The 12,929-nt window shown below is 37.1% G+C and overlaps 1 protein-coding gene across 6 annotated transcripts in view; it reads right to left on the reverse strand.

The window, feature by feature from the left end:
• The window catches only part of sh3pxd2aa (SH3 and PX domains 2Aa), a 103,385-nt gene that overhangs the window by 83,492 nt on the left and 6,964 nt on the right, over window positions 1–12,929 (reverse strand). For all 6 annotated transcript variants that reach the window (XM_027156355.2, XM_027156349.2, XM_027156354.2 and 3 more), the window contains exon 2: window positions 3,884–3,964. In XM_027156355.2, the coding sequence (XP_027012156.1) occupies window positions 3,884–3,964 (81 nt within the window). The remainder of the gene's footprint in view (window positions 1–3,883; window positions 3,965–12,929) is intronic.

Consider the following 12,929-nt stretch of genomic DNA (forward strand, 5'->3'; position numbering starts at 1 on the left):
TGATCCAAAAACATAACAAAAAAAAATCCACCAGAAGCTTGGTCAACAAGCCACAAATATGTACAAGTACAAACCCAGCAACCAGACATCTTGTATCAGCAAAATGCTGTTGAAACACAACAGAAAAACACTGAGTGAAGGTCAGCCAGAAGCCACAAAAATGTTCAGCACTGAAAACTGACTTTGGATCACATGAGCAGAATGTGTTCTGAAATGTGATGATGGCCAAGCAGTAAAATATGTTCTAATTAGACTCACAGAATCAGCAAGATGACAAACCCGACAATCCAATACAACAAAAACTAAATGGTCAGAGAAAGCAAAGAGAGGAGAAACATTTGATGCTTTTGTGGACGAACAGAAGACTTGCTAATCTTACAAACTGGTTTCTTGGGTAGAGGCCTTAATGTATAAACTGTCCTCTTTATATATGGTACGTAGTCAGTTTAAGGATAAGAATAAATTTAGGATTAGGCTTGCAATTCTCAGTCGCAGATTTGGGACAAAGTAAAATGGCTAACTTTGCCGTTGGCGCTCGAGATGAAAAGAGCTTCTGTTCCATTTGGGTACACACCATAGGTGGTACTCCCTGTAAGAGAGAAACTTTGACACACATTCAGCTAAGGGGTAAAAAAAGAGAAACTTTTAGCATATGGTCATTCGCCTCATTTTGTCGTAGTCAAATTCAACCTCAACAAACTCCTGCTCAAATAGGAAAGCAAGATATATGAAAGCATTCTGTGTAGTTTCAATAGTAAAGAGTGTAATTTTAAATTTCAATATTCAGTGAGTAGTTTGTAATTTGTAGTAATTTGTGGATTTTAAGGTGAGTTTTCCTAACATATGTCAATGCCTGACATGATTTTCACCATTTTTAAGTTTGAATTTGTGTTCAGAAAGCTGAATTCCCTGCTTCCAGATCCTATCCAACCGTGAAATTCTATATTTTTTATTCATACATTCATGCTTAATGCTGATGTGACCATGCAGTAGAACCGTTCTTCTTATATTGATTAATTAGCTTGCATTTGATAAATACCAACTTTTTATTGTCAGTAACAACCAACTGAGCAAAATAGTCCAGTTTTATGTTCAATGCAAGGATGTAACAGGACATCTCATATCTGGGACGTTCCCCAATGACATGAACTCATTCTTTTTCTTTAGTCTGAATTAATGAATCTAGCTAACTAGCTTGTTACTTGTGTTACTAACTGATAGTCATTTAGGATTCCAGATAGCCAACCACACTGGAGATTTTACTTGCCCAGTGACCTAGATTACAAATTTATGATTGGAATACTCTACGCTGAGGTACAGCATCAACCTCATCATTTCAAATTGACAAGGTTAAGTGTCACATTGTCAACAACAGAAAAGAATATTACATCAGCCTGCTGAATAGTGATTACTCAATAACCAAGGTAAAACATCACAAATGCAATTTATGACTATGTAACATGTAACACTATACTTATTCAAAATTTATGAAGCCATCTTGGCTCTCTTTCTGTCTAGCTCTGTGCATGTTGCTAAAAGCAGGATAACTTCAGGCACATAAATATTTTACAGTGGAAAGGCTCTAATCCAGTATGAGCTAGAAGCTGGCCAAACAAGCTTGAATCATGAAAGAAAGCCTCAGGGGAAAGGCATCAACACTGCAGCCTGGCAAGCACACCATGATATAGACCCAAAATATTACAGAGATGCCTCCAAACATGGCATCTGTTCAACAATCGTGCAGCATGCAAAGGATAGAGACTGCAGGAAAGTGCGCATTGTATTGACCAGCTGGTACAGCACTCTGCCCAACACACTTATGACCATTGCTTAGTATTTCAAAAGTAATATGATGAAAAGCCCTTATTCTTGATCAACGGGGGTGTGTTTTGTTTTATATGGAGCAAAACACATTGGGGAGTGGTCCACTAGTGCTGAATCAGCTGTGAGGTAAATTTTCCCTAGTTCTATCAAGCAAGAATTACTGCATACAACTCAAATGGGAGCAGCTAGTCATAACTAAAAGCCAGAATTTAGAATAATAAAGTGCATGGAGCTTCAATAACAAGATCTCATCAGGGCTGAAGCAGCAGATTTGAATCCAATTTCCATTTTCTCAAAGCCATATGAGAAATTTCTTAATCTTCCTTCACCATCCAGTATTAGTGTGTTTATTATGCAAAGGCCTGTGTAAATGTGGAGTAAAACTGTGCTTTAACTGTCGAGTTTCAGTTTGGCATGAGAGGTGTGGGGCTTGCTCAGCAACTCCTCTGTAGATTATCAATGGAGGCTTTGACACTGGATCCACCTTCCTGGTAGGAACATGGCTTCCTCTACAACACAGTGGGCTCTTTTCATAGACCCATATGGGTCTAAAATAGGTTAACTTAATATGGGTGCTGTGATAGTGGAACACACACATACAAATATATAGAGAAACATAATGTGAGACCCATGAAAAAATATTTAATTAATTTACCATGTTCTTATATATTATATATTATACATATATATCATATAGCAATTATACAGCAAATCTAGTAAAAGAAATTGGTAAATAATTTTTTGGTTTAAATTTAATTTCATTTGCCAGATTTTTTAAACATCCTTTTAGAAAACTAGATATCTAAATAGAATCTTAAAAATAAAAAGAAACCAACATGAGATATGAAATTATATTTGATAAAATGTGGCCTAGATTATTTAAGTGTGATTAAAACTCATACAAATCATGTAATCCTGTTTTATTCATTTTGTTTCAAATCCAAATAATCAAAACAGACCTTAATGGAAATATAACTGCTGGGACAAGATTTCTGATAGATTTATTGAGAGGATTTTTAGTTGCATTCAAGCCATCTGACAGTATTTCTGAAAGAAATCTTATATTCATACATTTTCATAATTCTTACTCTCTAACATTAACCAGCAATATCAGATAAACATGCAGGATTTCTGAGAGGAGTTTAGGGTTTATATTTATAAGAAGTTCCAATTTTTACTTCTATGTTTGTTGGCTAGCTAAAATGCGCTAATCTGACAGGATTTTTCTAAAAGTACGATTTCTGATTGTATACATCTTCACACTGTATATAGATTAAAATGTTTGATAATCCATGCATAAACTAAAAAAATGTTGACATTATTGTGGGATAAAACAACAGTATCCATATATACCTAAAATTTTTATTTTAAAAGATTACATTAATAGTACATCATAATAGAGTCTGATTTTGGACTCATAAACACGAGAACTAAATCAGCTTTTATTTTGGGACTGTATGCATTTTTAAAACACATTTTATATAAGGGCTCCACTCATGCATGCCCTAATCCACACACCCTAATCCTGAGACATGCATACAAACCTAAAACCTGAGGGAATGGGCTGAACACGTCCACTCCCATTCTACAACTCCAGTCTACAAGGTCTGGCTTACAGTTCTTAAACAGGAATTTTGTAATGGACAAGACCATGCACTGTATTAAAACTGCTTATAAAAGTCAATTTGGTCCTGTCAGTAATGCATGCTACATTAAACAAAATTAATTTCACTTTCTTTCCAAGCCATTTATCAAATACGCTGCCAATCAGGGTGGCAGTAAGCATGCGAGGGAGTTCTCTCTGACGTCTGACGTGTTTATCAGCAACTGACAGAAAGCGCGTGTGCTAAACTATCACTGGATATTTGCATTTTTGTAATTCTGTTTCCTGTGTGAAGTTGTGTGTATATATAACACATAATATAATTTATCTGGAATTGTGGGGAAACACATTACTCTGTTTAGGCAGTAAATGTGTGTATATGAAATGAAATATATTGCTAAATGAGTGGAGTGTGTGTGTGTGTGTGTGTGTGTGTGTGTGTATATGAATTCCTACCTGAAGGTCGAAGAATTTGCTGTATCTCCGGTAGATAACGTGGGACGTGGAATCAGAGTATGTGACATTGATGAGATAAACCTGCAAATAAAACATACACACAGAGAATGTGAACTTCAGTTTACTGACAGATCCATTACACTCTTCCTCCCATCTCGCATATATGTATATGTAACAAAATCCGCATATTACTTTTCTCTCTCTTGAACTTCTTTTGTTACCATGAAACCATAAAAATGTCAGAAAACTGAATCTTACAAGTTTAACTTTGATTGTTACAAAGCACTAACCCTGTGGACTATTTCCAAGAGTGCCACATAAACACTCCCGTACTGAAATACTACATATCCACGAATACACACTTAATCAGTTTTAACATGGAACGTCTGCCATAATGTCCCTGTTTAATTGTTGGTGAGCATTCAATGGTGCCACGGCATTCAATGGGGATGCTTTGGTAGCACAGGCGATGCAATCTAACTATGGTTTTCCCCACAAATCAGTGTCCTTCCACTTAACATACTGAGAGGAAGCAGTCTGTTGTGGTCAGGATTGAGTTAAGCTCTTAAAACAAAAGAAAAAACTTCAACGTGATGCACAATGTACTGTGTGAAAAAGAGTTCACACCAGATACAACACACATGGAACATATGGAGTAGCGTAATCACCATTCCATCAAATTCACACCACTTTCGACTCTATAATCTCTACAGATGCCCATATGTAAAGCATCTTCTGAGACACTGAGGCCAAGCTGTAAACCTCAATAGAGCACTTAAAATCAAGACACACTGCAGTAAAACAGAAAATAAAATAGCAGATAATAAATAAAACTCTCAGATAAAAAAATAACCCTGGACACTGTTGGGTTTCAGTGTGAGGTGTTTTCACCTTCTATTTTTCATAAAATTAACAGTATTTTAGTCGTTGAATTGTAATTGTATGAACAAGCACTTGGGGAATCTCATAGAGAAGGCAAAACAATTATACTCAAACATTTTTAAAGCACCGATTGCTACTTTGTACCATGACAAAGCCATTCACTGTTGAACATGGAAACCCCGAAACAGGTGAAAAAAATGGTGAAAAGAGTTGCTACATCGCTTATCCGTTTTATTTTCCATATAATGTATGGAAAATACATCTGCAACAACTGCAAATATTGTGAAAATCAGCTTATATTTCTAATTAGACATTCGGTGGCTAACCAGAGAATCACAAACAATCTAAAATGGTATAGTTGTGTGCAATTGTCAATACAGCATCATTGCTTCCTATTTCATAAAATTCAATGGATAAATGCTGTTGCTGCTTTCATAAGAGGAAGTAATCTGTAGCAGTAAGATGGGGCCTTTCCCAAACCAAGACCCTGTCCAACAGTGCATTGTTCTCAAAAGCTAAATAAGCCTTAAGGCCATGAAGCTTTAGACATCAACAAGGCACCATGACATCATCTACTGCCAGGGTGTAAAATAGGGCTGAGACTGCAGAAGAAAACAGTAGAGGCGTTCACGCTTTTTGAAATTCCCCTCTGGAGGGTTTAATTAACTGCTGCATGTTCACCCAACTTCACTCAGCATGTAATTGAGCTTCTACACAAAGAGCAGGGGCGGTTTCTTTTGATCTTAATATACTGAGAGCAATTCAGAAGCTTTGCCTTATTTAGGACTGTTTAGTAATGACATTAATATTCATTACTTTGAACTAAATGTGGCATATTTAGAGTTTAGACTTCTGTGATGTATAAATGGAATGCAAACCATAGAATGATTGCTCAAAATGGTGCATGGTTTGGGTTCTATTACATTTTATAAAATTTTGGCCTCCATTACTTATGCGCTGTAGACGGGATGTGATTAAATCGCATATTGATCCTGTAACACATTTTGTTCATGCCGTTTCAATTTCAAATGATTACAACAGAAATATAACTGTTGGTACAGGATTTCTGACAGGAGGAGGTTACTGAGAGGATCTTCATAAATGATTTTAGCTGATAATACTGGTTAGCTAGCCAATGTGAGCTAATCGGACAGAATTTCTTAGGATATATTCCTACATTTTTATAACTGTTACACCTGACATTACCCAGCAAGCTAATATCAGTAAATCTGACAGAATTTCTAAGAGAGGTTTAGATTTTATATTTATAACCGATTCCAATTTTTACTGCTTTGATAGTTGGCTAGCTAACATGCGCTAATCTGACAAGATTTCTGAAAGGATTTTAGGTTTTATTTATAACACTGGCTGGTTTTTAGGATACATAGTTATTATTCACACAGACACCAAAAACTACCTTGGTTTTATAATATTGTGTTAACGCATACCATACCAACCATACATGTGGCTGATATTCTAATGGTGAGTGAGTTGAGGAGCTGTAAACATGGCACTGAAATATAATATTAGCAGCGATTTGCTTCAGGTTAGAGAAATCAGCATTCTGACTGAGTGGTTGAAGCAGAAGAAAGACCTATGAATGTGGTGCAAAAATTGTGTAATGCGAAAGCTGTGAATTTTCTGGAACTAAGATAGGGGAAAGATATGTTTCATGAGTAGTCTCTCTCCCAAAGCTTGAATTATTCTTATGACAATATGGTAATGTGTCCCACAACAGGCAAAGACTGCTAGAATTCAGGTGCTTAATCGAGGGGCAACTATGAACGGTGCAAGAGAGTTAAAGTGTTTTTTTTTCCTTACATTGTTGTATTTTCCATTAAAAAACATCTGATCAACCTCTGCAAAATGAGTGTCCAAAAGGACTGCACCATGAGGCCACACTATGTTACACAAGGTAAGCAGGTGCACCAGTAAAGGACCGTCAGTGCCTGGATTCAGCTGCTGCCATGTACCTGACATTGCTGTTAAATTAACAAACATGATGCAAGAGACACAGGTGAAGCAGAAACAAAGATACGTAGCGTGTGTGTGTGTGTGTGTGTGTGTGTGAGTGTGAGAGAGAGAGAGAGAGAGAGAGAGAGAGAAAGAAAGAAAGAGGGAAACAGAGACAGAAAGAAAGAAACAGAAAGACAGAGAGTGATGTTGATTTGACAGGCGAGTGTGTAAGTATTGTTTTTCTGGAAGGGCACCAGCAGTTTCTCCAGCATTGGCAAGCTGCTAAAAGCCTCCACAGCTGCTATTATTCTTTGTGGTCAACACACATAGAGAAGCAATGATCAGTGTTTTCTTCAGTCATATACACACCACAGATGAACAATTAACATACTTATGCATCTTTGAATCGCAAAAGGGCTCTGATTGCCTAGAAATACAATCAATGGGAATTTCTTTAGCAATTTTATAGGCTATGTTTATTACATTGTCTTCACCAGGTTGCATACATAAGAATATGTCCACAATAATGCTTCAAAAACATCACTGTTGATCATTGCTAATGCATATTACTTTTTATATGTTTAGTAAACTTCTCACTATAGCCAGTCATGCGTTACCAGACTAAGCAAAAAAGTAGGTTAGGTTGCTAAAACTTTTCATAGATTTTCAAGACTATTATAACTAGTGGGATTATTTTATAACAGGATTTCAAAGAGAATTTTACAGTTGTGGTCATAAATATTCATTATGTCCACTAATACAGCTGGCTAGCTTATCTGAAACTTACAGTTGACATGATTTCAGAGAAGATGTACAGTTATCATTATTAGTCTGTGTTTAGTCCAAATTTATCAAGATATATTGTCAGTCTTTGACCTAGTGAAAACGTTTCTGAGATTATAAAGCACTAAATGCTGCATAATTGTGTGTATAATTTCAATTGCTAATGCTAGCTAGCCAGTTAACATGGACTAACCTGACAGGATTTCTGAGAGACTATTCATGTTCTATTCATGGTGTTACTATTCACTACTATACACTAGCTGCTAGTTTATTTGACTCGAAAACTCTGTGATGAATATTCATTGCTACTATTGGCTGGCTAGCAACATGAACTAATCTGACAGGATTTATGAAAGGATTTTATGTCATGTTCCAAAATGTTTCTAATCTTCAGTGCTAATGCTTACTGGCTAACTAACATGAAATAAATCTGACAGGATTACTTGGAAGATTTTTCTGTGATATTCATAAACATGGCTAACCATCCTGTACCATTTAAACACCAGACAATATTAGTAGGACAATTCCTCATAACTGTCAATCTTAGCACAATCTCAGTTGCCTTCTTTTTTTCTGCTGTATTTTCATATAGCCTTGAAAAATAAACAGATGAATTTCAACCGTTTCCTTAGTGATATACAAAACAAGCACATGTATAGTGTCGCTTTCTTTCATTTCATGCAAATATGATGTTCTTTTTTAAAACCTTTAAAATTCACAAAACATAGCCATTCCTCCAAAATACTCACATCAATACTGTAACCCTGGTAACATAAAAATGAATGTATTACTTTGAATGTAGGTCTGTCTTATTCCAGTAAAGTCACAAGAGTGGATAAGCTTGTACACGCAGTGGGGTGAACATGAGTTCATACAGTATGTCTCATCTATAACAATGGAAAAGCCCAGTACTGCTGATAGACCGGTGAAACTGGGACACAGCAGCATTGAGAGAGAGATTTAGATGTGTTGCTGTAGATAGCTACTCTTTTGATGGGTTGTAGTGTATGTTGTGTCCACTCCAAATATGATACTGGGAAATGGCCTGCACTATGCTGTTGGCAATCTTAAATACCGTTCATGCCACTCCGCCGTGCGCGTGTGTGTGTATGAGTGTATAACTATCTAAATAGATCCCAGCTTATCATGTACTGCAGCAGGGCTGAAGCCAACACCAGGAGATACCTCCCTGAACCTCAATGTGTGTATGTGATTGAGAGAGCGCATAGCATCAAGCTCCTTTTGCAAGTTGCAGCACAGAATACTGCGTGTGCATGCATTTAAAAAAGATAATAAATAAATTAAAAATGGCAAACTTATGGACGTGTGGGTGTATGACCAAACAATTTAAATAAAGCTCCTCGACCCGACAGGCATGCAGGCTAGGTCATGCGGCCTTTCCCTCCCCTACTATAACACTTAATTGCATAGTGTAGAGCAACCTTGATCTGTGGGTGGGTTCGCATGTGTATAAAAGTTCGTCTCGTCGCACTTTTCTCTCCGCTCATTTGCGGACAGTGGCATCCGCATAGCAGTCTGTAGGGGAAAAACAGCAATCGCTTCAATACTGAAAATATCAGGCTCAACCCGACTGGCCCTCAGAGCATAGCAGAAATAGAATGGTGCTCAGAGACAAGCTAAATTCTGATCCTGAGTTGACGTGTAAGATTCACGTTACAGTTTCTCTCCCAGATTGTTTACCGCTTCAGTCAGAACAAGAAGTGGCAGGTTTTAAAAGTACAATACATCAACTTTTATTCACCTGTAGAAAAAAGTATAAAAGAAGTGAATAAAATTTGATCCACACTAGCCTTTACCGGTCATTTACAGGAATTCTCCATTTTGTGACCGAAAGTAACACAAAATTAACAAATTGTGGGGGATGTGCTAGTTGGATTAGGTGTTGGCCTACTGATCAGAAGGTGAAGAGTTCGAATGGTTTAAGTCACAGATCACACACATGCATGTAGCAACACACACACACACACACACCATTTAAACTCTTCCAGAAGAACTAATTTATGAGACTTTTCTGATTGATTTGGGATGTCCCTGTTTAACGGTCTAGGTCGATTTCAGATCTCAGTCGTTACTGATTGCATTTTTGCATTCACCAGAGGCCAAAAAAATGAATTTCTGCCTGTTTTGTGGTGTCCAACTTCACCATCAAATGTCTTCTTCATGTCATACTCAACAGTGGTGCTCATACGCTTATATGAATATTACCTAGCAGAGGGGTCGGCAACCTTAAATGCTCAAAGAACCATTTGACCATTTGGACCCGTTTCCCACAGGAATAAAAAAAACAACACAGGAAGCCACAAAACCCTTTTGACATCTAAAGTGAAGATAACACTGCATATATCGTTTTTTTTTTACCTTTATGGAAAGTGTCGAAAAAAACTATAGTGTGTTGCATTTATGAAATCAATGAACTGATACAGAGTAAATTAAATTTTATTTCTGCAGGCATACAAAAATATTTTTAACAGTTTGAACTAACCTTAACAAAAAAGACGCTGGGTTGAAGGTTACTTTCAAATAAAATGTTCTATGTATAATTGAGTCCTCTTCCTATTCATGACCAGGGCTCTCAAGTTTGAAGACAGGCAAGCGTAACATCTCCAAACACCCCCCACCCCCACCCCAATTTTTTTCATTGTTTTTTCCGTTAAATCTTTCCCAGATAGTGCTATTTTCTGATTGGCTTTTGTCTAGCCTCTTTTTTTGATTGGCTGAGGAGACGCGCTTGATTCCTGCCCGGTTCCATAGAGACTGCGGTGCAGACCGATACATTTTGGGCGCTTATTAAATATATGATAAATAGTCCAAAAGTTTTTCTGTGTGAGAAATACAATGTGTAGCGGAAGGGCGTCTGCTTCTGTGTCAGAAATCGGCAGTTATGACGCATAATTTGAGCGACAAAAAAATTAAACCCGGTTTATTTTAATGTTACAAGAGCATCATAATAGAATTTAGAATATCATTTTTTTTTTAAAAACTAACAAACGAAAATAAAATAAATTTAAATTAAATATTTATTTTCCAAATCTACAGGGAGCCGCAGCAGAGGGATGAATGAGCCACTTGCGGCTCCGGAGCCACGGGTTGCCGACCCCTGACCGAGCCTAATAGAGGCTAGTAGTTCAGAAAAAAAAACACAAACATGTATATCTTCATCTTTAAACCTATATCTGCTTACTGAAATGCCCCATAAGTGCTTATTGTTTTTCTGCCATCATAATGGAAAAAACAGTGTACTCTTTCAATGAGTAAATAAAAATCATATTTGATGAGCAAATGTGTCCAAACCCACGCAAGCTATGTAATCGTTAACAGTAACAAAAACATCAAGACTTCTGGTCATTTTAGTCAACATAGCATTTCTTATGCTTCGCTTGTCTTGTGAATTCTTTGTATGATTGGGGCAAGATGTCGAAAAAGATACTGAACTATACTCGTAATCAGTAATTCAAATGTAGAGTGTAATTTGTAGATTTGATCTCTTTAGGAAGCAAATAAACCAAAAGCAGAAGAGCTCTTTTTGTCCTCAGAAGCTTGCCGGGTTCACAAATGATTTCCCTTCGAATGTTTGAACAATAACAAATATCCATGATTTTACAACCAAATGAGCTTGTGAAAATTACCACAATGGGAATAAATAAGTGTCGAAACAAAATGTCACAGAAAACTGACAGAAATTACTACAATGCTAGATATTAGAGTTTCTACAGATCACAATAGACAATTTGGGAAATGTTTTGAAAAGCTCTCAAAACTCAATTAGGTGCAGTTGCAGAAGACATTAGTCTCATTCATGCAAAACATTTTGGAATACATCAGCAGGAAATATGGTCAAGTATGGAGGGTGGTGTATAAATCACTGGATTCAACATGGTTCATATCCCTAAAATATAATTTCCATATTACAGTATTATAAAGCGTAATAATGACGGACTAATATCCAGCTCAGATGTGTTCCACTTTGAAACTGGCACAAAAGCTTCCTCAGACTGAAAACATTTCATAGCTTGAAGAAATATAAGTGACGCATAATACAAATTTACACACCCCTGTTCCAAAAAATAAGAAATAAGAAACTTACTCTACAGTAAGCAGTCCTCTGTCCTTCAGATTTGTCTTGCCGAATGAGTGGAGAAGCACTTTAGCAGGTTTGGTGTGGCTGGAAAGCAGCAGGCCTTACCACTAAAAGCTCTGAACCCCGCCTAAAGACATCTATTTAAAGGCTTGTATAAGAAAAAAAAAACTATACCCATCTTCCACGATTTCGACTCGAACATTTTGCCGCCCACAAAACCTTTATTACAGGATAATAATATAGCAGAACTTCGGAAATCAATCATGCAAAGACATGAGAGTCTTCCAACACATGGGTATAAAATCAATTGCAGAACTACTGATGTTTCTGAGAGTCAAATCCCTTCTAAATATATATATCTATTTTCCAGCTTGAAAGAATGTATGATGGAATATACAGCATATGCTTTTGGTTTCTCTGTATGTGTTTTTGTCCCTGAATTTAAACCACACAACACCCAAAGCTGATGTATTCTCTAGGATATGTCACTTTTCGGGTTAAAATACTGCCAAATTATACACATACTAACATGCATCCATTCATCTTCAGTAACCATATTATGCTGGTCAGGATCGTGTGGATCTTGGAAGCACAGGGCAAATGTCAGGAACATACTCACAGATGGGACGGTTGATCATCGCAGAGAACCATGCACACACACATTCCTATCTAGATTTTGAGAATGTACTTGCTGATCAGTTTTGGTATGTCAGAGGAAACTGGGGAACCCTGAGGAAACCAGGGTTCTGTCATAGAAGAAGCCTTTTATTATTAGCACATTTCTGACCTAAATGGAGTCTGAGTACAGGGTCAGCCATGATGCAGAGAGAGGGTTAAGAGCCTTGCTCAGGGATCCAACAATGTCGGCATGGCAGTACTAGGGCTTGAAATCCAATCCTCCAATCAACAACCAAGAGCCTATCCACTTAACCCACTGCCCTGTGGGATTTTGGGATAGAAAACCCTTATTGTAGGAACACAAGCTGATAGTAGGAACACAAGCTGATAAAAAAAAGGCATACACCCCTGATTGAGATGCAAATTCAGCACAAGGCACCATGCAGATACACCTCCAGGCAGTTCACTGCAGATAATCTACAGTACCTACTGGCACGTTTTGAGAGGTGGGAAGAAACTGAAGGAAACCCACACAGACAGGTGGAGAACACAGACACACAGGATCCCTGCATTGGTGAGAAGATCATGATAATAAACCGTGTTAAAAGGTTGTGCATTATAGTGATATAAACACTCGGACAGAAAGATCTCATCCGGCACTAAATAGTTTTACGCTTTGTCCATTAGATTAAGTCCTAAAGGTTCATT

This window comes from Tachysurus fulvidraco, chromosome 18, assembly GCF_022655615.1.
Source record: "Tachysurus fulvidraco isolate hzauxx_2018 chromosome 18, HZAU_PFXX_2.0, whole genome shotgun sequence".
NCBI lineage: Eukaryota > Metazoa > Chordata > Actinopteri > Siluriformes > Bagridae > Tachysurus > Tachysurus fulvidraco.